At 47.7% G+C, this 24,071-nt stretch overlaps 1 protein-coding gene across 1 annotated transcript in view; it reads right to left on the reverse strand.

Moving 5' to 3' along the window:
• SLC17A6 (solute carrier family 17 member 6) overlaps positions 1-24,071 on the reverse strand; it is a 46,743-nt gene that overhangs the window by 15,023 nt on the left and 7,649 nt on the right. The window contains exons 2-7 of the mRNA XM_032960051.2: positions 18,203-18,446; positions 15,683-15,801; positions 13,524-13,638; positions 10,684-10,771; positions 4,266-4,352; positions 1,777-1,919 (exon numbers count right to left, since the gene is read on the reverse strand). Of these exons, the coding sequence (XP_032815942.2) occupies positions 1,777-1,919; positions 4,266-4,352; positions 10,684-10,771; positions 13,524-13,638; positions 15,683-15,801; positions 18,203-18,446 (796 nt within the window). The remainder of the gene's footprint in view (positions 1-1,776; positions 1,920-4,265; positions 4,353-10,683; positions 10,772-13,523; positions 13,639-15,682; positions 15,802-18,202; positions 18,447-24,071) is intronic.

Below are 24,071 nucleotides of genomic sequence, written 5' to 3' on the forward strand. Positions count from 1 at the left end.
TTTCCATTTGTGCATCAGGTACTGTATCCGCATCTGCCATGGTTTGCACGGATGCGATTTATGGTGGACCGTGAGCTTCGTGGAAGATCAAACCTAGAGATCTTCTGCGTTGGGTCTTTCACGAAGTTTTCGTTTGTGAGTTCCTTTTATGCTCACAAAGGGTGACACAATAGCAATCGGACACGTGATGATGAACGGTAACCCCGATATGCAAGTGCTTGGCCAAGCGTGCGTGTCGCATGTATCCATTGCTTGCCGTGAACAGAAAGTCAACGTAACGTAACAACAGAGTATGCAGTTTAACACGTAGGCTTTCGCGACCAACAGAGCATGCATCGGCGGATGGCAGTGGGATGAGATTTAATCGAAGTGTTACGAATTTGAACCGGGTGAGATTCTTGCTGTGAACCAACGCACGAGTGGAGCGCGTAGGACGCTGCCAGCGGATGGGTCCTCGAGCGAGGAAACGACGTTGCGGCTTTGTATTGGGGTCAAAGTATACAGGGTGCTTCAAAAAAATGTTTTAACACTTCTGAGAATTTGTAACAATACCACGAGAAATGTGCCTCAGGGCTCTGGAGACCAGCTGGAGAAGATTATAGGCATGTGACAATGATGGCGAACAGGTAGAGACTCATAACAATCGGGTTTTTACCCTTTTTTCTGGCAACAAAACTGAAACCTTTTTTTACAAGGATTCATATCTGCATTAACCACAATACTTTTGGTACTGGCAAAGGAGGTCCAATGAAGTAGAGACTCTTTGACTTTTTGAAACTATTAGCATACATTTGTTATCAGGTTACAGCATATTTTCCGTTATTTTTCCATTAAAAACGATAGTCCCATTTAAGTGTTAACATTTTTTTAAGCGCCCTGTAGAATTCACACGGCCTCCTGATGCTCTGTACAGAGGTGTGTTTCTTCAATGGCTACAAATTCATCTTGAGGTATCTCAAAGCGCCGTGCGTAAAAGTAGAAGAATAAAAATCACACCCACTGACATCGTATAGATATAGAGTGAAAGCCTATAACAATCATAACAACAAGTTCCATTATGGCGTGGCAAGTGTTGTTGACCACATCACTCAAATCATCTCGTCAGGTCTCGAAAGCTAAGCAGGATTTTGAGCCTGAACAGTAACTTGCACAGGTGATCATTACGCATTCAAACAGGTTGTCATAGGCCATTGCGGGGCTATGGTGTTGGCAGCAGAGAGTTGTTCTGCAATATAATGTTGTACTGTACTATTTCCCCTCGTCTATGCCCCCCCCCCCACCACACACACACACGCACTTGTCTTAATCCACTGCTGGATGAGGGTCTGCCTCCACCTTCAACAACTCGCAATGACCGGCGTGGTCAAATCATGCTGCCATGATCCCGCGTATCACTTGGGGAGACCCTCGTCCAAGCAGTACATGAACGGCACAATGTTAAAGGCTATTTTTGTATTTATTTACTATTTTTTATTTTACCAGGTAAGCCACACCGAGCTTTACAGATATTTTTTCCGAAGCGACCTGGCCACAAATGGTAGGCCAACAAAATGGCTTATCATGTGGGAATGTATAGCAGCGAAACAACGCATGCTACTTAAATGTGTAGCGAAATACCGGAGTAAACTAAGACAAATCCACGCAGCCACGGGTAGAACCACGCAAACTCCACATATACAGACGCAAGTGTCAGGGTCGGGATCGAACCCACGACCTCCTGTATACCTGGCGAAGGAGTAAACATCACGTGTTGGGTGTGATGGCATCGATGCTCACCTGCGTCGATCCCAAAATCCCGTACGATTCGCCGATGCTCTCCTCGATGTAGGTCTTCTCTTCGTCCGAGATGGTGGGATGTTTGGCCGGGCTCTCGTAGGCAATGCACAACCAGAATATGTACCAGAAAAGGCCGAACGATCCTGCACATTTAAAAACACACACGCGCACACGCACATGCACGCACAAACAAAATGCAAGGGCAGTGAATCAAATGTACACTTGTATTTTTTAATTGAAGATCATCTTCATTATAATGTATTATCATCATGATCATGATTATTATTTATACACGCACCCCATACGGTACATCTCGATGTTCTAGAGCAAAGGGGTATTTGAGATACATCCTCAGCAAGGAAGTGATTTCAGACCAAAGTCAATGTTTTAAAAACAATGCAGCATAGCTAATTCACACAACAATAGTGTTGAATGGGTACTCAGGTCTTCTCTATAATTATCTCTTTGTCCGCAATGTATTGTGTGTGTGTGTATGGATGTACAGTATTCCAAAAGAGCTTCGACCCTGTGGTAATTTGTAAATCACTTAGGACGTCCATGCATCTCGTTAAGCCAATTAGAACGCTCTCTGTGAATGATGAGAAACTCGTTAAGACTCAAACGTGCGTGCAGGCCGAACAACAAATACGGCATCGTACTACCGCGCCTTTAGACGGTGATTTCTGGACTGCGAGAGGCAACATTGTGAGTATAGGGTCAGGATAGGGGTCAGCTCTGCTATCATGTCATGCATGCCACGTGACATCCCTACCCTGATTGATCCACATTGCCTCGTTTTAAATGGTTTCCCTGTTGAGCTGTGCAAGGGGCAGTGCCTTCATCTTTATTTTTAATCTCTGAGCCAGTCGTGGTAAATTGCACATTTATTTAACAGGGGTCAATCCCTTCCAGCGGGCAACTGCTGTTAACATCCCCGTGAAGTGATGCTCCTTAGCTCATGTAATGATTCGCCAATTAAAGTCGATTCCTATGTTCGTGGTATGTGCATTGAAATGGACACTTAAGAATCAGTTGTGGACGATTCATTCCAAAATGGTACGTTATCGTTATATATTTAGGCTGATAAAATAACCAAGAAGAGAATAACGGCAAGATATATTACAGGCGAGACAAGTGTGGCAGTACAAATAAAATAAATATAATCAATTCTGGAACTGAACGACCACTGCCCATCATGCCAATTCATCGCATTAGCAGGAGAACCGATTGTTACGTGGCTAGGACTCATTATATCGGCCCCCAGAGGAGTGATGGGCCGAGTCAGCGGTAGATCCAGGGGGGATATCGGCAATGGTTGCGATCGCCCACAGACACGAGGCCCTGAAAATTGGTATCTTATTAATACTTACAGAGAAGATGCATTCAATGTGTGTTTTGTTTGTTTCTTATTAATGTAGGTCCCTATTTACAAATATTTCAATTTGGAATAGCCCACCTACCTTGGAAAGTTTCCAGATCCACCTCTGCGGCTGAGCCGAACACGAATTAGACTAAAAACCCAAGCTCGCTTCCTTTCCCGTCGTGAGCTACGCACTCTGCCACAGCACCCAGGCAGCAAGTAGGTGTGTAAGTTGAACTTATTTCGCGCCATACGTAGCCAACCGCGCTAATCGGAGGTGCATCCGTGCCCTACGGAAGGAGTGGGGCAACCTTACCTTTACCAAGGGCCAAATAGCAATTTCACATCCCTTCGACAGGATGCGCTTTCTCACGTGAATCCGTGAGTCCTGAGTGCCGTGTAAATGCGTGGCAGAAGTGACTGAGCACCCTTAACTGAGAAACGCAGCGTTGCCAGGCTGGAAACATTTTCCTCTAGTGCGGTTGCTGCTGGATATAAGCAGACCTTTGGAAGCAAGTCCAGCTGTGCACTTGCATCAGAAGTTAGCCATTGCCTACCCTCCACCAGTGTAATAAAAGCGTGCGTTGCTTATATTATAACTGCTTATCGCCAACTGCTACTGGATGCCATTGGCGCAGCTAAGATGCTTGCGGTGAAAAAAGAAACAATGTGTGCGGGGCGTCTGGACGTGGTAGGCCGCGTGATGCAGCGGACTGTATACAAATGAAGATAACGGGTTGGATTTGGCCCACGTACTATAAACTAGACCACTATTTATTTTACCCAGGTAAGACCCACTGAGATGCTATAGAGCTATTTTATTCAGGAGCGACCCGGCCGCAAATGATCGCTCATCAGAAGTGGCTTATCATGTCGAAATTTAGAGTTGCCAAATACACTAAACGAATGTTGAGTCTAAATGTGGAGGGGAAAACCAGAGAACCCGGAGAAAATCCACGCGACCACCACTGGAAGAATATGCAAACTCCAAATATACAGGGATTGTCAGGGTCGGGATCGAACCCATGATCTTCCTGTATACCAGGCGAGGTAGTTAATATCTCGCCCACCATGGCGCTATAGGATTCCCCAGCCCTCTACTAGAGTATCCATATTTGGTTGTACTCACCGTACACATAAAACACTGACGACCATCCTGCATACTGCACCAATATCCCGGCCAAGGGCATTGCCACCACGGCTCCTGCATAGGAACCTGTAAAGAAGATGCGGACACACACACAGCACCAGCGGCAGTAACAGCATTCACACTGTGGCTGTTGTTCGAGACAGCAACACGTGTCAGCTCACCGCCAATTTCAAGAGTGCCCATCAAGATATCATCCCGAAAGCACCTGATCTCATCAGATCTCGGAGGCTAAGTGGGGGTTCAGCCTGGTTAGTACTTGAATGGGAGACTTTCTGGGAATGCCAGGTGTTGTATGCTTGGGCTGCGAGGTGTCCAAGAGTACAGAAATTGATTCTTGAATCTATCTGGACAGAGCTTGTGAGTGCGTTCACTCCTCGTGTGCGGCAGTTCACCCATGCCCCGGTTCATCAAAGATGCTAAACTCCTAAACGAGTGAATTGGCCAAACATTGCAATGCAGAACCCTCCTGAAAAAAAAAGTGTCATAACGCTCAACGAGGCTTTCCGGAATGGCAGGCATTTCCATTGTCACGAGTATGTAGGTGGCTTTTCTGAGATCATGACCTTTGTCCATGAGCTCTAATATCCTGTGAAGAAAACTCAATACACTTGTATCGGCATGATGTCCCCCTCTTCCCTAAACCCCCTGTGTTATATCCGATTAGCACGGTTGCCTACGTTGAGTGCGAAAGAAGTTCAACATACATACATATGTACATGTATATACCGTATAAATGTACATTTAGACTGTGTAAGAGCGCGTTTGCTGCTCAATGTCTTATCATGGAAAATTGCTCGTGTCAATTCAACGCCGTTCACATGTCAACTTTTTAAAAATATATACTGACTTTAACACACCCGACAGTAAAATGCAGTCTTCAAATATTAACCAATCAAGCTGTCCGTCCTTCTGGCTGAAGAGCAGTAACTTCCAAAAATATTGGCCTACTAATATATATTTTAAGTTATAAGGCAGCATCAAATGCCAAAAAGATAGGCAGTTTTGTTGCTGAGCTTCCGCACCACTGCCAATGCAGCTTCCTTATTGTCCTTGGTCTAAAATACACAAAATATGACTTTCAGTCCGTGGCAAACGCCGAGTGATGTCTGAACCGGCCCTAGGCCACCACGTCCACCCACCCAGCCCGCACTGACCCGCATAATGAAGTACGGTCAAGCAACCCCCATGTAGGCGTGGGGAGGCTTCCATCCATCAGTGGATTGACAAAGTCCTATAGATGTATTATTTGGGCTCACATTTGGGCTACGTCCATTTCAAACCTTTATAAATAGTTTTCCTTGAGAAGCTAACCCCCCCTTTCCTGATGACGACCGCTTGTGTTGCGATCGAAACGTCGTAGTTTTTTGTTATTTTCTTTGAACCTATCTACGTGACTTTACCAACAGACGCAAAGACATGATGAGTATTGTTATTTACTGATGATGTAAACGTATTGGTGATGATGATCCTGATGATGTAAACATTTTGACGAATGATGATGTAAAAATACTGATGATGATGATAACAAAAACCACAGAGTCCAAACGATGAGTGATGCACCCGCAACTGTCCACGCACGACGCGAGTGCACAGGTGCAGTCTGGCATTGGCATCTAATCGGATTTTCTGAAGTGTACGATTTTACATTCACGTCGAAGCCCTTGATCATCTGACTTTTCACTTTTTTCTCAAAGGCCTTTTTTTTCCGTCATCAGTGGGGCTCTTCATGTTTCATTTTGCTCTACGATGGCCCCGAAAGTCGATGCATGATAATGCCGCGGCGTAACGTATCCCCAATAAGTGTGCACGCCAAAGTGCCGCATTTACAAATTGAACTCGTCGTTGCACGTGCCTGCACCGCGATGGGAATTAATGTAAACGGCGAGAATTCCGCAATCATACACAAATTATGTAACAATATGCATTAAACAATACATTTATATCCCTGCCTAAACAAACAGTCCTACGGTTGTGTTATATGGGATACCGCTTGAATGTAGGTGTCTCAATAACCACCTGCATCGTGTATTATAAATCAGACTTGCTATTTTTTTAATCATTATTGGGCAAACTCAACAATGATTATACATCCATAGATACAATATCGGGATTCTAGTAAATCGAGGCAAGGGGCGAGGCGGTGAGAGGGAGGGGAAGTGGGGGTGCTTTGGAGGATGTCCATCGCAGCTCTGGAGTGGAGCAATGGGCTCGAGTGCAGAAGTCTCGAGGCGGATCGTGGGAGAGGCTCGCTGGACTGTGAGCAGTGGCAACGGGACCGGCGGGAGTGAGCAGGGGGGGTTCGTCCAGCAGCGGGTAACATCGTGGCTGACTATCGTGACATGGGCGATGATTGCGACTGGCACGATTCTTAAAGAAGGATCCGGTTAAAACGAAGGAATATAGCGGGTAAAGGAAGGAAGGAAGGACGCAGCTGAACGAAAAAAGACGCAGCTGAACGAATGAAGGACGCAGTTAAACGAAGGGAGGACACAGGGAGGATGCAGCTAAACGAAGGAAGGACGTGGCTAAATGAAAGGTCGCAGCTAAACGAAAGAAGCCCCCACTAAACAAATGAAGGACGTGGCCACATAAAAGGGCGCAGCTAAACGAAAGAAGGAGACAGCTACATAAAAGACAAAGCAGCCCTTGTAAGATACAAATCATCGCCGCCGAACATGCAAGGCGGTGCCCACGTGAGCTTTAAAGCTTAGTTAACGAGCAAACATAACTTTGTTGTTGCTGTTGTTAAAGTGACTTTCACGTGCGAGACCTCTAACACTGGTGGCGTCACCACAGAGCGTGGCTGTGTATGCGAACAATAGAAACAACACACACACTCACAAAAAACACAGAGCAGTCAACGTCGCAGCAACGCCTCTGTAGACCAAATTTGACGTTCGACGCGGCGCGACCCGAGACGCGCGACAGGTCGGGTGTGTACCCACGAGACAAAGAACGGGTTAGCCTTTGTTCTTTAATTCATGAGGGAGGGGAATTTTTTTTTTACAAAACCAGTGGGTAATTTGACCCTCGCTGCAACGCATACGTTATATCGCGTGGCGTCACAGCTGCGAGGCACTGGCACGTGTAAGCCTATACTGTCACGTGCAGTGACATCACAGCTGCGAGGCACTGGCACGTGTGAGCCTATACTGTCACGTGCAGTGACATCACAGCTGCGAGCCACTGGCACGTGTGAGCCTATACTGTCACGTGCAGTGACATCACAGCTGCGAGGCACTGGCACGTGTGAGCCTATACTGTCACGTGCCGTGACATCACAGCTGCGAGGCACTGGCACGTGTGAGCCTATACTGTCACGTGCAGTGACATCACAGCTGCGAGGCACTGGCAAGTGTAAGCCTATACTGTCACGTGCAGTGACATCACAGCTGCGAGGCACTGGCAAGTGTAAGCCTATACTGTCACGTGCAGTGACATCACAGCTGCGAGGCACTGGCACGTGTGAGCCTATACTGTCACGTGCAGTGACATCACAGCTGCGAGGCACTGGCACGTGTGAGCTTATACCGGCACGTGCAGTGAGGTGATCATGCCTCGTGTGTGTTACGCATCTGTGTGCATCGTATGTAGGTGTCTTTGTTGAATTTCTTTCGTACCTTACGTAGCCAACCGTCCTAACCGGAGGTGCGGGGGAAGGACAACAAACTAAACACAAAAAGCAGTGTGTGTGTGTGCCCGTGCGCGTGCACTATACGGGAGATCTTTGCACGTGTTTTGCATATGCCCACGTGCACCTGTGTGTGTGTGTGTCTATGTATTTTAGACGTGGTTTAGTGGTACATTTTTGAAGGTGGAGGGGTTACCAGCCCCTCGCACCCGTCCAGAGCCCGCGTTTAGCCCCTGTGGTAGTCACAGACGCCATGAGGGGAGGAGCCAATCGGAATTGGACCTCCCCCCACAGCACTGTCCACGACAGAGTTGCCCGTCCGTCCAAGTCAGAGAATGAGGAGGCTTACCGCAGCCTTCGCTCGGAGGTTCGGAGAGCCGTGAGGCGCTGCAAGGATGGGTGGTGGTCGCGGGTTGCTGAGGAGATGGAGTCTGCCTCAGTGGCCCGCGATCACAAATATCTTTTTAACTCCATCAAAAAAGTAACCTGCAGCGCCACACCTATTACCATCATTAGGGGAAAAAACGGTGATCCAATCTCCGACCCCCAGGAACAGGTTTGCAGATTTGCTGAGCATTTCTGTGAGGTCCTGGGGGAGGGAAAATCCCTCAGCCAGGAAAACATCGTGGCACAAAGTGAGGATGACCCTGCTGAGGCTGCGGTGCCTTTAATATTGGAAGAAGTCACCCCCTGTGAGTGGCTGGCTGAAGTGCCATCTGTTGAGGAAGTACTGAAGGCGATCCGGAGTCTGAGACCAGGAAAGGCAGAGGGCAGAGATGATCTCCCAAACGAAATGCTGAGGGAGGGTGGTGTTTGTGCACAGACTGCCCTATATGACATCATAACAACAGTATGGACCACTGGACGGGTTCCGCAGGATTGGAAGGATGCCCTGGTGGTCACCTTCTGTAAGAAGGGGGACCGCACAGACTGTAACAACTACAGGGGCATCTCACTCCTCAGTGTGCCGGGAAAGGTCCTGGCAAGGATTATTCAACATCGCCTTGCCAGGCACGCTGAGGAGAGGCTTGCAGAGCCCCAATGCGGTTTCAGGAAAGGGCGGTCCTGCACAGATGCCATTTTTTTCTGTCCATCTGCTACAGCAGAGGTGTATGGAATTCCAGCAAGACCTACATCGCTGCTTTATTGACCTGGTCAAGGCCTATGATACCATCAGTAGGCCTCGGCTCTGGGTTGTTCTTCGTGCTTTTGGAATACCAGACCCTCTGCTCACGATCATTAAGGACCTTCATGATGGTGAGCGGGCCCGGGTAAAACTACGTGGCCGGTAGTCAGAGCCATTCCCTGTACACCTTGGGGTACGACAGGGATATCCTCTGGCTCCCACATTATTTAACATCTATTTTGACCACGTAGTTTGTGAAGCCTTCAATAGCTGTACCGGGGGAATCTCCATATGGTACAAATATAATGGGAGGCTGATCGATGCCCGGGTGCGGTCAAGGGATGGCTCCCTATTGCTCAACCACGTAATGTATGCCGATGATTTGGTAATAGCTGCTTATTCAGAGGAGGAGTTGGAGACGCTGCTGCTGAGACTGGAGCGTGCCACTAAGAGATGGGGCCTTACCATCAGCCCCACCAAAACTAAGCACCTGTTTAGCTATTTTGTACCATCGGACACTCCACCCCCATAACTCCCAATCGGTGATGGGGCAGTTGTGGAGAGAGTGGAGAGTTTCCCATATCTGGGCAGTGTGCTTATGACCGGCTCCAGTTTAACAGCAGAGGTCTCACTCCGAATCAGTCGAGCGGCAATATCTTTTCATCGGTTGCGTAGCGCTGTGTGGAAGCTACCTGGTCTGTCGCTCCACACTAAGCTTCAGGTCTTCTCGGCCACGGTCATTCCCTCCCTTCTCTACGCTTGCGAAACGTGAACCCCCCTAATGGAACATCTTCGCCAGCTAGAAACATTTAGGCTAGCCTGTCTACGATTCATCCTGGTTTAACCAGGCTGGATTGTGTGAGGAGCTCACAAATCCTTCAAAGATCTGGGCAAGGTCCCATCAGTGAGCTCCTCCGGCAGGCAAGGCTGCGTTGGCTGGGTCATGTAGCCCGCATGCCCAGCCACCGCATGCCGAAACAGCTTTTGTTCGGCCGGATCGAGGGGGCTAAACGGGCGCGTACGGGCTAGAGAAGAGATGGAGTGATGTGGTACAGGAGGACGTGGAGCTGAGTGGACTTGCCGATGACTAGTACCAGCAGTGTCAAGATCAGCATCTGTGGAGGAGGCTCGTGAAGGATGCTACTGGGCAGTTGGAGGCAGTCGCCCTCCAACAACAACGGAGGGCAGAGGAGCGACGCTCACAACGAGCGGAGCGCCGGGTGGCTAAAGCACAGCAGGTTGGCACAGTAGGGGGCACAGGTGGTGCATCAGCCAGTCGTCTCAGACATCTTAGTCAGTCGACCCGTGGCACTTGGGTCTGCCCCGTGACCTCCTGCCCGCGGGCGTTCGACACTTCACATGGCCTCAAGGTGCACATGGCCTGGCACAAGCGTCGTGGTGACATCACCGCCACTTAGTGGCGAATGGCGGTTGTTGTTGTTGTGTCTATGTAAGTACCTATGTGTGTATGCGTTCGTCCGTTGCGTGCATTGCTCTGTGTGTGCTTGTGCATGTGTGCGCGTTTATGCGTGTGCGTGCGTGCGTGTGTTAAGGCTTTTGGGGGGGATCTTTGTCTTTTGTATGCGTGCACTTGTGTGTGTGTGCGCAGGGCTTTCACAAATCCACGACGGGATACTCACCACAGAAGGCCGTCGTGGCCAGGCGACTGCGTTCTAACGGCGGGGCCCACTTGGCCCAGATTCCGTGGCAAGCCGGGTACGTGACCCCCTGTTCCACAGACGACAACGACAACGACGTTAAACATGCACACGGCACCGCACGGCGCTCCTCAACGTGCACGGGCAGCCAAAAAAAAGTCATCACAAAACATACGAAGGGACATTAGTCGTAAAAAATATATATTTTGGGTTAGATCGCGTATATATATTTGTGTCGTTAACCCACCATCACCCGATACAGCCAATCACTAAGGTTTGTCACGTGAACAAAAACGTGCCAATTAGTTACTACTTCAGCACACCGGTGTGTTGTGTAGTAACTCCAAAATAACTGTTATTCTGAATAAAATTGGTCGCGAAAGCCTACGTGTTGAAAAGAGAACAATTACACTCACTGTACATAGACATTCGATGTTTCGAGATATTGCACACCCCAGTGAGGTGGGAGAGTGGAGCATTGATGCAGCCTCTCCTCTCTACTCATCGATTTGACCACAATATGCCCTTGCCACGTGGCCAAAAAAAATAAGAAAAAATTATACAATTCGTGCAATTGCATTGCAAGATCCATAGACCAGCCCAGTGACCCTTTGCTTTCTTCTTCCATCAGCAGCCAAGCCTGCACGGACACGTGGGTGAGTCTGCAGCGCTCGCTACGAGATTCTCGCAATGGAATTGAACTCAACCTGAGGGAGTAAAAGCACAGCCCTGTAATTGCTTACTCGCACCCCCCCACCCCCCCCCCCCGTTGCTGATGAAAGGACCTTCACTAAAAGGAGCTCTAGAGAGGGTGCTTGGCCTACTCTTCCACGCTGGCCAGACGTTTTGAAAGAGGTGGGAGTACCCACACTTGACGCCATCACACACACACACGTGACATGCCAATCAACTAACTGTGGTCCACCCATTTAAATTGCCGGGTGGATGAGTTATTGCCGATTGTTTCAATCGCCACCTCCGGGAGATTGAATCGCACCGATGAACACGGATTGCAAGCCCAGCGTGCCACTCATTACATCTCGACAGCATCCCTCGTGTGGTGTACACGCAAATGCAATCTATATTAACCGTACGCCAAGAGGACCCTCTCTCTCTAAGCGGCAACTTTTGTAAAGGACAGGTCAAACCTTAATAATTCAGCGTGGTGATTCTCAGGGAGAATTGAGTGGTCCATCCGCTTACATGGGCTCCGTGCAACAAGCCAAGCGAGCCAAGAATGGCTGACCATTTTAATCAAAATTGTTAATATTTGGCAGCAGCTGTTTAAATGCCACAAAGGCTCACATCCCACAGTTTTAAAGGCTATGTAATTAACATTTTTGTTATATATAAAAATAATGTTGCGCAGGTGTCAAGATAAATGTGAGCACACACTCTTGGGTGTGATGCTTGTACGGTATGAATATTGCAGTGTAAAGTTCAGCCCTTTGTCGCTTTACTGGTGGACCAATGCTTTCCTATTACATGTTGCTCATGGGCTATTTTGACCATACTTCACCACGCAGGTCAGTGCATGTTGATTTAGTCATTAGTGTGTGGGGGGAAAGGAGGGTAAGGTGGATGTGGGACCCAGGGCCTGTTCACTTATCGCTCCCCACTCAATGTTAAGCGTCAATGGGAACCAAACTCATGTTTTGCCGGGTCCATAGGACCATATTATCGTGTCCCTTCTCTAAGAAGACAGCGTCTGAGAATGACAAATGAACCTCCAATTTCGGCAACTCACACCTCCAACTTCCCCGTGATTCTCACCCAATGTTATCTTCTCTACCCTGAACCCCAACTCGCGGTAAACATTGCCACGCACGCCGTGCATTAAAATGCGTCTGTTCCCCTACACAGCTCATTAACGTTGCTGGGTACGCACGCGCGTGTATCGATACGGCGAGTTTACATCTATCGTGGACGGTGGCTGGCGTGGTGCGTGACGGTAAGCGATACTGGACAGTGGTCGATTCGATCTTCGGGCGCGGCACTTGACACAACGTGGGCAAGCTTCACAAACTCCAGTACCGTACTCGGCCGCCCGTTTGCAAAACCCCCTCCGTTAAAATGCTAAATTAGGGTTGGTGCACACTTCACGCGCTTGATGATTGGTAAACACGTTACACACGGGGTACACACACATAGCCAAAAGCGCAGTATCCCTTTAGTCCAGGGGTGGGGAACGTCCGGCCCGCGGGCCGTATGAGGCCCGCGAAATCATTTGGTCTGGCCCTGCCAAGGCAACCGCAGGCGGGACTCGAAATCCAATAAATCTAGGAGAGCAAAACCTGGAAAAGCAGTTGCAAGTAGCAACATCATCAATACCAGCTAACAACATCACACGCCTCGCCAAAGAGAATCAGTTCCAGTCATCACATTAGGGATAATTTAATTAAATGTTTGACCAAATATAACAGGCTAATTTTTAAGTTGATAATTTTGTATGGCCCGCGAATGATGTTATAAATATCCAAATGGCCTTTGGGAGAAAAAAGGTTCCCCACCCCTGCTTTAGCCGTAAGGCAAAGACAAATACTGTATCCCCTGTGTAACCTTCAAGTGCCGTTAGCGAGCTCCTGTAAAGTCCAGCATGGCGCACGAGGAGGTGGTGTGGTCAGAGCCACTCCTGGCCGTCTTTGTCTCCCCAGTGCTAAAGTTTACACGCCCCACCCAGGTCCTCATCAAAGGTCGAGTCGGCCGAGGGGAGGGCAAGAAACCGGTTAAGATATCCATCGAAGACGCTGGCCGTGGGCGTGAATGGAACTCCTGCGCGGCCGGGATTCATATAGAGCAGCGCCACCGCTCCGTGCACTTACCTCGACGAGTCCCTGCAAGATACGCACGAAGATAACGAGGCCATAGTGCACCCGCGCCGCTGTCGGGATGAACATGTTCAGTGTGGACGTTAGGACGATGGCAAGGCCAAATACTCTGCGTCCGTCGCACACACACACACAGGCAACCGCACACAATAGACAGATCACACCACGTTCAGCAGCAGCAGCGGCACCCTTATACACAGACACGAGTTCAGACAAGAGCTTCATTTCAACCGGAGCTCTCCGGGGCTGAGCTCCGGAAAATATTTCATCATCTCCCTCTACGCCCTTAAAGAGGAAGGTGGGCAAGGTGGGCTACATCGGCTTTTGGCGGATCCAGACAATATTGGAATATTCCTTCAGAAATTCAGCCCCGGGTTAAACAATGTTAGCGAGCACCGATTTGGGTCAGGCGGCATGGCGAGCGCTTAGGCAACGCCTGGCCGCCTTTGTCTCGTCGGCACGCTGATGGTGACTACACCACGGCACCTGGTAGTCATTTCAGGTTGAGTCCACAGAGGGAGCGGGGGGGGTGCATCGTATTGCTGCTGGGTGGTTAGATAACGGCTGTGCGGAGGCTTTCAGTAGCCTTGATCGGGACTCGAACTTTGCTATTTTAGGGTCAATGCAATCCTACAGTGCAATCTGTTCGTCACGGATTACGATCAAATCACCCTGAACGCGGCCGATCTCATCTCGTCAGATCCCCGAAGCTAAGCAGATTTTCGAGCCTGCTCAATGCTTGGATGGGTGACCGTTAGCGTTGCATTGCATGCATTGAAAGAGATCGAGTCGAACCGTGCATGGAGAGCCTTTAATAATGAATCGATGTTAATGTGTGAATCGATGTGTCATTGCTTCTCGAATCAAGACATGACGTCACACTGCAATTGTGATAATGAGAAGTTCCCGTGATTAAAATTTCGTAAAATGGTCATAATCCATCGCGACTCCGCTAACCAGATCGTGATTGTATAGCTGTGACAGTGACGTAGGCGTTCGAGAGTGGATTATTCTTGGCGCCGCACAATTACCATGGATAGAACATTTTGCGTCGTGAAATTTTCGCACAGACGCATCTTTAATAATACTAATAAGTACTACAGCAGGGCGGGTGGGAGCGTTCATTCCACCATTTGCTGCGCCCAACGATTTTGGCGAGCATTTGCGGCGAGCTCGACCATTTGTGGATTTTAACAACTTCATTAACAAACGGTCGATGATCAAACGAAGAAGAACCGATTACACGCCAGGAAATTGTAAGATACAAAGAAAACCCCCAACGCGATTTGATTGCAATATCTTTCGAATAAATGGACACATTATTTGATGATGATTCTGCATTGGAATTTGTGCACAAGCACCAATAATAAAAACAACTCAACACATTCGTGTGGCCTTAACAGAACAAATGTGTAATAGGCGACGTTTCGGGCAATTACCCATTTTGAAAAGCATAAAGAGAGGCCAGATTGTCCGGGGTAATGAGGGAGGATGCACAGAGTGGGTCAAGACGTAGAATGTTGTCGTCTGTTTCGCTTGCTTCTTAAGAGGGATCGGATTCCTTGCCCACGTGTTCACCCCCACGTGGGTACTGAGTCTCTGACCTATGGTGAGTGAGCACGAACAGCTAATGCAATAAACCAGCGCACGTGAAGGAAATATTATATTGTGTTATTGGGTTGTTGTTGTTGATGATGATGTCCGACGTTTCGTTCCCGCGTGCTAGGAGCATTCAGTCCCTGAAGAAGCGTACATGCTCCCAGCACGTATGGGAGCGAGCACATGGGGCATCGCGCCGAACAACAAGCGCGGTAACGATCCGAAAAAAACACATCAGAGAACGAAAGAGCACGACTAAACGAAACAAAAAACCTACGCAAATGGGATGTTTATTCATTCATTGTCAAATATAGCAGCAGCCCCCCACGTCCTTTGTACGTGACGGTCCGCTCGTCCCCTATCACCCTGCCTCCTCCCCTCCTTTCTCCCTCCCCGCCTTCGCCCTCCCTCCCTCCCTCCTTTCAGCCAGCCAGCAAAACTTTTATGTTTAAATGAAAATAACCGAGAGTTGACGATGCAGGCAAAACGTCTTCACAGTACAATTCTCAACGGCCACGACGAGGGAGCGAGCGAGCGGTGTCGAAGCCACCTACCGATTGGCAGCGAATTTGTTGGAGATGAACCCTCCTGGGATTTGCGTGACGATGTAGCCCCAGAAGAACGATCCGTGGATCATCCCCACAGTACCAGAGTCCCAGTTGAATTCCGCTTTCTGCAGACGCAATTCACACATCAGCGTTTGGCCCGTATGTGTATACGTATATAAACCTAAATTTCGCTTTTGTCATCACACATGCAGAGTGTGTTCGTGTTTATATGTGTGTGTTTATATATGTGGGTGTGTGTGTGTGTCTGTCTCTCTCTAAACGATAGTGTAGCGGTTAGCGCACTGCTCTATGAATCCGGCGACCCGGGTTCGATTCCCGCTCACGGCCAACATCAGTGACGATTATCTGAACCGGGCCTAGGCCTCCCCTAGGTCGACTCAGCCGCAAATGAGTACCTGGTGTGATGTGTAAACATCGCCACTGAAGAGACAAAGGCGGTCGGGCGTGGTCCTGGCCACCTTTACCCCCTCGTGTACCGTTCCGGCCTTCATAGGTGCTCGCCAATAGCACTTGCCCCTACAGTCTGCTAAGGCTATACGGGGGATCTTTGTCTTTGTTTTTTTGTAAATGTGTGTGTGTCTCTCTAAACGCGTTTCGAACATCGTGAATGCCAGGTAATGTTACGTATGTCACAGTTTTAAATATAGTGAGTTTAGTATAAAAATCATTAACAGAAAATGAAACAACCATCATGAATAGATTTGCCAAATCCGTTAGGATTGCATGTAATGGAGAGAGTCAATTCATTTGCATTTAAACATAGAATAATAATTGCCAGTAGTGTATCCACGCATATACATAGTGAAGCTAATTATTAATTTATAATTAAACATTTTACATCCTGTATACACACACACACATTTTTTATTATTTGTAAAAGTATAATATTCTAAACACACGGACACGTGAACAACCGACTCCGGTATAAACATTAACAATGCATCCAATATTGTTTTACGTTTGATTAAATTCCGAGATTCCACACCGCTTGTTGTCATGCGTAATTGTAAATTAATGTTTTTTTATGATTACAACCCTGGTCAAGGTCACCACACGGCCATGCGCAGAAAGGAACAGTCTATGCAGTATATGTATCAACTGCATACAAGCATCATTTTCAGTCAATCGTCAATCCATGTCTGGATGAAGGTCGACCCCCAAACACCCTGCGGGTCATGGGCGTTGTTTGACCATACTTCGCCACCTTGGTGATCGTGGGGTAATCGCTCGCCACTGATGGTAGCCGTGGCCAATCATCGAATTCTCATCTCCAGGTTCGTAACGTCAAGGTGTGTGTTAGCCGCTGATCCATCGCGCAATAGGCCAGACAACGCATGCGTGAGTCATTTTTCCATTGCAACGATAGCCTCGCTTATCCAATCAACGTACAAGTATCACTTGACCTATTTAATAATAACAATATTAAATATTGCCTGTGTGGGGGCCGGAGGAGGTGGATGTGGGCTGGGTCAGGGGGTCCGCGAGAGGGGGTTTTGTGAAGTATAGGCACTCGCAAAGAGTCACTCTGTCAATCCACTGCTGGATGAGTGTCTCGCCACGCCCACGAGGGTAGTGGGGGTTTGTTTAGCCATACTTCACCGCGCTAGTCCATGCTCGTTGATGAACGCGGGGAGCATCGACGTCCCAGCATGGCGGGGAGGTCCTGACAATAACAGATTTTGCCGCACTGTCCTCTGCGTTAACCAAAGAAAATAACGATACCCCCAAAGAGCTCTCAATGTGCAAGTTTCTCAAAATAACACATTAACGAAACTAAGTAAAAATAGCAGTTCGTTTATGAATTATAAATAGGTTGCGCTGACGTGAGGTCTGGGGAGAATGATAGACGGCTGGGGCGGGTGTGGGTGTTGTCTCGTCCTAAGCGGTGGGGGGGGGGTGATGGAGCCAAGGAAAGGGGGCATCTGGGCTCTTGGGGGATTAGGGCCGTGGGATTTCACTGACATCGTCTACCTTATACGCGCGGCGTGTGGTGCCGTACGTGCCACTGCTAATAATGGTGGTGTTAGAGTGGTAATTCTCTTGTAAAGTATATCGCCGGATTACAAACACGTACAACTGCAACTCTGTCTGTAGAAATGTCGCATTGACGCCTGCGTGGTGAATTGCTCATCGTAAAGGCGTGTGTGTGTGTCGGAACTTATTTCGCACCTTAAGTAGCAAACCGTGCTAATCGGAGGTGCGGGTGAAACGAGGGAATCTTTTCAGGAGGTGGCAATGGACACTGAATGCGTCAGATATCGTCAGATATCGAAAGCTAAGCAAATGTTCTTGGGTCTGGGAGATGGATAGACAATTGCATCCTGGATATCCTGAAGAAGAATGTTAAGTTCCCGAAGGAGCCCCACGCTCAATATCAGTTTTTTTTTAAAGAACCTCCAACCTCGAATGTCGGACATCATTCCGACCAAAAACAGCACGGCGGTAATAACCCGAAAATAAAAAAAAACAAATCGGTATAACAGCGCCGAGCGCTCGCCAACGAACCTGCACGATGAGCTTATCTCCCGAGTGATACGAGCTGTTGTTGACCATGTCCACCACGGCCACGCCGAGGTTGCAACGGATCCCAAAGGAGATGCAGAAGCCCAGGCCGCTCATCACGGCGATGACGTAACGCTTGGGCATTCCGAAACAGCGACACTCGCAGAGGGGCTCCTTGGGCGGCTTAACCTGCACGGGCCGCCCATCCTCGGTCAGTTCGATCTCACCCTCTTGCTTGGACATGCGCCTGCGTGTAGGTGGGTGGGTAGGTGGGTAGGTGAGTGGGTGGATGGATGGGTAGATGGGTGGGTAGGTGGGTGGGTAGTTACAAGCGGCGTTAAAATCATGCATGCATTGCGTTATCAGTTCGGGGGGAGGGGGGGCGGTTGCGGGGGAGGCATCGTCTCAGGGCAAGGGTCGGCAACCCAAATTTAGCACGGTTGGCGGCACACTGCGGTGCGAAAGACGTTCAACATTCATTTGTTCGAATTTGGTCAAAAACAATCAATAATAAAAAAAAACAAAGCAGCCCTCGTAGACCCGCATGAAAGCTCCGGAGCCGAAGATTGTCGACCACTGTCTTAGACCGACAAAGATGCCCCACGTAGCCTTAACCGACTGTTGTTATCGAGCGCTTGTCATGGGCAACACGGCGCACGATCGGGTGGGTGGGTGGCCAGCACCACGCCCGACCGACTTAGTCAGTGCTGATGGTCTTCATTCACGAACCGGACCGGTTACTTCTTTAAGGCCGAGTCGACCTAGGGGATGCCCAGAACTTGTTCGGATAATCGTTGCCGGTGTTGGCCCCGTGAGCGGGAATGGAACTCGGGTCGCCGGGTTCGTAGAGCAGCGCGCTAACCACTACACTACCGCTCCCCACGTGTGCAATTACAAACACAAAAAACACACACGTATACAACACGCACAGTGTCTTACAGGACCTTATATATTCTCATTGTGCTGCAATCATATACAAGCCACACATATATCTATGTATATATACATCCAATATCTACATGCATACATCTTGCGTACGTACTGTATCTGAATTGCAAGCATACATACGAACATGTAGATTCATACATGCACAGGCATGCATACATCTGTTTACACGTTATCAATGTTGTCATTCAAAGGATAATTCAATGGACTGCTTTGTGAATTCTAGATTTAAAGCTTTCGTGACTGCTAGGATCCATACTCTTTGGTTCTATTGGGTAAAGTCACGTAGGTGAAAATATTTTCACCTACGTGACTTTACGTAGGTGAAAATATTTTCACCTACGTGACTTTACCCAATAGAACCAAAGAGTATGCTTTGTCAATGACAGCCTATCCAAATTTACAATAGTCCAAATACATACAAATATATAAAACAATCATGTAGCTATAATATAAAAAACGATATCACCATGAAAGCTTACGCCAAAAAAATTTAAATGGACTAACGTTTCGAGCAATGGTCCTTTTTCTAATCGGCAGAAAAGGCCATTCATATATAGTGCACGTCTGTACTGTACATATATCTGCGACCGTGTCCACGATTAAGATTTACGGCGTTGATTTTCAATGTTTCATGACAACAAAAAAAACACACCCAGGGTACACGGGGGCATGCTACCGCTACACGTCTGTCACGCGGGCGTTAATGAACCGCGTGTATGTGGGCTCACGAACCGCGGCGTGTGCGGACACGTGGGGTTGTCCATCCCCCCGTGGCTTTTCTCCGAGGCCACCAGGGAGCCAATCGCAGCGCGTAGCGGGACACCCTCGAGATGGGGGAGTCTCGAGACTCGGTCGAGGTTCTTCTGCTCGACAATTCGTTCCCATCGTGGACTTTGTTTCCAAGCGTGCGATAGAGAGCCCATTTGGGACGAAAGTCTCATTCGCAAAAAAAGCGGGTCCCGGGGGTACAGGATATCTCGGTGTGCGAACGCAATTTATAACGTTAACGTTATTTATAACGTAATTTATAACGTTAACGTTATTTGCCGGTTAGTATGGGGCTTGTGGTGATCTTCTGTTCACATCATTTGGGATCGTGGTGGAAATACCACATTCCTCATGTGGTATGGTGCGTGGGGCGGTCAGTTAACCCATAGGACAATCACAGCTACCTGTTCCGCAAAACGGTATATTATTTTATCGGTCGCGGCGTGATGATGGAATTGAGCGCGAAACGTGCCCATGACACAAAAGAGAAATAGACGTAAAAAATCACAGCCAATACGTGTAAGAGAAATACGATGTTTTTTTATATATATATAAAATAGAGCATTATTGGGCCCTCTTCTTTGTGAGCCCGGGATAAATCCCTCATTCCTCCCTCCCCCGCCTCCAACTATGGACGTCCCTGGATACAACGCCCATCTCCCTGGGCACCCGGCCATCTATAAATAACATTGCGATTCATGTATTATTGCATGTACATCGACAGTATGCACACAGCACGCAGCCCCACGTTGTATATACATATGTGTGTGTATGTGTGTACACACAGGGCTTCATTTCTCATAAAATATACTCGGGGACCTCCAATACTACAGGGTAGCCCATTCACCTTCCGTTAACACCCTCTCCCACTGCCCCTAAATAATTTCTGGACCTCAGCCCCGGACAGCTTCCGTTGCAATTAGGCCTAAGACAGAGCAGCAAATGCCGACATCGCTCTGTTGTCAAACACACACACATATACAGTCTATACAGTCTATATCATATCTACAGTATATACATATATACTGTCTATACAGTATACCAGAAGTCTAGGTGCACGTATTTAATCCACTGTGATATTTAGCGCCTGGAAAGTAGTTTTTTAGGCTGAATCTACCAAGCGGAGGACCAGGCCAGGTTCAGATAGAATTGTCTGTGGTTTACTTCCATCAACTCAATTGATACATGTTTTTTTTCTGTTTTAATATATGCACCGAAATATATATCTATATAATTGAATACACATATATATACAGTATACAGACTTGTATACTATATATGGTTGGCTACTACGGTGCGAAATAACATACATACATGCATAATATTTTAAAATCTATATCAGCAGCAGCAGCCACGACAGATCAAGTCCACAGCTGGATGAAAGACCCATCTGTGAAACTACTAAACATCTGTGGAACAAAACGAGCTTCATAGCTCATCGGATTCCTCCGGGATAAGAAAACGATCCTGATTCTCACCCCAAAGCCGTCATCTCTACGATCCTGCGATGTTGATGCTCCACGCGGCCACCGAGAGGTGAAATAATACCGACATCCGATCCTCCAAGTAATTAAAATAACAGTGAATGTTTTTTTTGTTTGTTAAACAATATAAATCTTCATTTATTTACATTTAGAAAACTTAGAATTGTACAGTAGCCTATTCTTTGAACGAATAATCAGATAAATCACTCCTTGATGTTTACATTGTTGGACGGGCCCGGTAGGGCAGGACACATTGACCATAGTCTCCCAACGGAATAAACTACAGAACGAAAATAGCCACGTAACCATAAATTATTATCATTATTTGAAACTCGGTACTTGAATAATACAATCGTAGTTATAACACAAGAGTACATGGGGGGGGGGGGGGGAGCGGTGGTGCAGTGGTTAGTGCACTGCGCTATGAGCCCAGCGATTCATTGGCCCAGTCAGTGGCGAGAGAGACGTCAGTGGCGAGGGAAGGAGAGATCTTGACCCCGTCCTGAGCCGCACTTTCACTAACCGGCGCTGACCAGCGTGGTGAAGTATGGTCCAACAACCCTCGTGACCGATAGGGCCTTCATCCAGAAGTGTATTCAATAATTATATAACTGCGATGTTAATTATAATGTTAGAATAATAACGAAGGTACTTTTAATGACAAAATAGGCTGAAAATTGTGAGTACGGTTGTTGTATTTAATATATTTAATATATATTATGTAAATGTTCTATCTACGTAACTTTACCGAAAGACCCAAAGAATATGAATTCCTGCAGTCACGAAAGGTTTAAGTCGTGCTTTATATATACACTATAAACATATCGGCACATTATAGAGCTTTAAATACATATACAATACGTACTCTTCAGTAAGTATTTATATAGTGTGTAATTCATGTTGCGATAACAATATTACTGTAAATAACAACATTACGGTAAACAACAATATTATTTACAGTTCATTATCACTCCACTGCTGGATGTCTCTCGTCGCCATGTCCATCATGCAGGTTGTTTGACCATACTTCACCACGCGGGTCGATGCGGGTTGGTGATGAAGAGAGAGCGGGTGGGAGGGCCAAAATTGAGGAGAGCTTCAGAAATCACTCGCCACTTAAGTTATCCATGAGCGGGAATCGAACTCGGACCGAAGGGTTCCCAGCGCGATGCGCTAACCACTGCGCCACCGCTCTAACACTTGCGCTCACGTTACATGGCGAGATTAACATGGTGGTGGAATTCTCCCTTGCCAATGCTTGTCTCGCACTCAGAAATGATTTCCTGCATCTCGAATGACCATTGAGGCGTTGTTTATCTCCTATCTGGAGCCCTGCGCCAGTTGGGGGAAATTCCACATTCCTGTGATAGGAGCGAGGCTATCCACCCGAAAATAATCCACTGCTCACTTCCTGACAAAGTGGTACCAATTGGCATCGCCTCCCGCAGATTTGTTTTTATTTTTTTACCGGGGTCACGTTGCAGGACGCGAACCACTGCGCCACTGGTCCACCCAGGCGAACATTTAGCGTCAAATTAGCGTGCATTTACGAGGCACGCCTGCATCGAGTGTGCAAATATCCTGCGCGTTAAAATACCGTGCGCTCTGCGCGTACGGTAATTGCAACCGGGGTGGCGCGTTCTTTGCATTCTTCGAAGCATCGAATTATATCCAGCTACCGCTTGAATGCCCACAAAGGCAAGGAACGTGCGTAGGCAGTGTTTGCATACAGCTTCGTAGCGAAAGCAATAATTGTGCTAACAACAGGAATACAAAATAATAACAACAACAACACGTCGATAGGACACGCTGGCGGGACGATGTCGCTCGGCTGGCCTGGGAACGCCTTGAAATTCCCCAGGAAGAGCTAGAGTCTGTTTAGAGTAGTGTAGTCGTGAATAGTGCATAGTAGTGTAGTTTATAGTGTAGCAGTGTATAGCGTAGTAGTGCTGGAGTCTGTCGCCAGGGAAAGGGAGGTGTGGACCACCACTACTCAACACACTGCTGTAGTGTATAGTGTAGTGTATAGTAATGTAGTGTATAGCAGTGTAGTTTATAGTGTAGCAGTGTATAGCGTAGTAGTGCTGGAGTCTGTCGCCAGGGAACGGGAGGTGTGGACCAACACTACTCAACACACTACTGTAGTGTATAGTGTAGTGTATAGTAATGTAGTGTATAGTAGTGTAGTGTATAGTGTAGTGTATAGTAATGTAGTGTATAGTAGTGTAGTGTAGTAGTGTATAGTGTAGTAGTGCTGGAGTCTGTCCCCAGGGAAAGGGAGGTGTGGACCACCACTACTTAACACACTGCTGTAGTGTATAGTGTAGTGTATAGTAATGTAGTGTATAGTAGTGTAGTGTAGTAGTGTATAGTGTAGTAGTGCTGGAGTCTGTCCCCAGGGAAAGGGAGGTGTGGACTACCACTACTTAACACACGGCTGTAGTGTATAGTGTAGTGTATAGTAATGTAGTGTATAGTAGTGTAGTGTAGTAGTGTAAAGTGTAGTAGTGCTGGAGTCTGTCCCCAGGGAGTGGGAGGTGTGGACCACCACTACTCAACACACTGCTGTAGTGTATAGTGTAGTGTATAGTAATGTAGTGTATAGTAGTGTAGTGTAGTAGTGTATAGTGTAGTAGTGCTGGAGTCTGTCCCCAGGGAGTGGGAGGTGTGGA

This window comes from Petromyzon marinus, chromosome 24, assembly GCF_048934315.1.
Source record: "Petromyzon marinus isolate PM22_M1 ecotype Great Lakes invasive population chromosome 24, UKy_Petmar_22M1.pri1.0, whole genome shotgun sequence".
In the NCBI taxonomy this organism is placed as follows: Eukaryota; Metazoa; Chordata; class Hyperoartia; order Petromyzontiformes; family Petromyzontidae; genus Petromyzon; species Petromyzon marinus.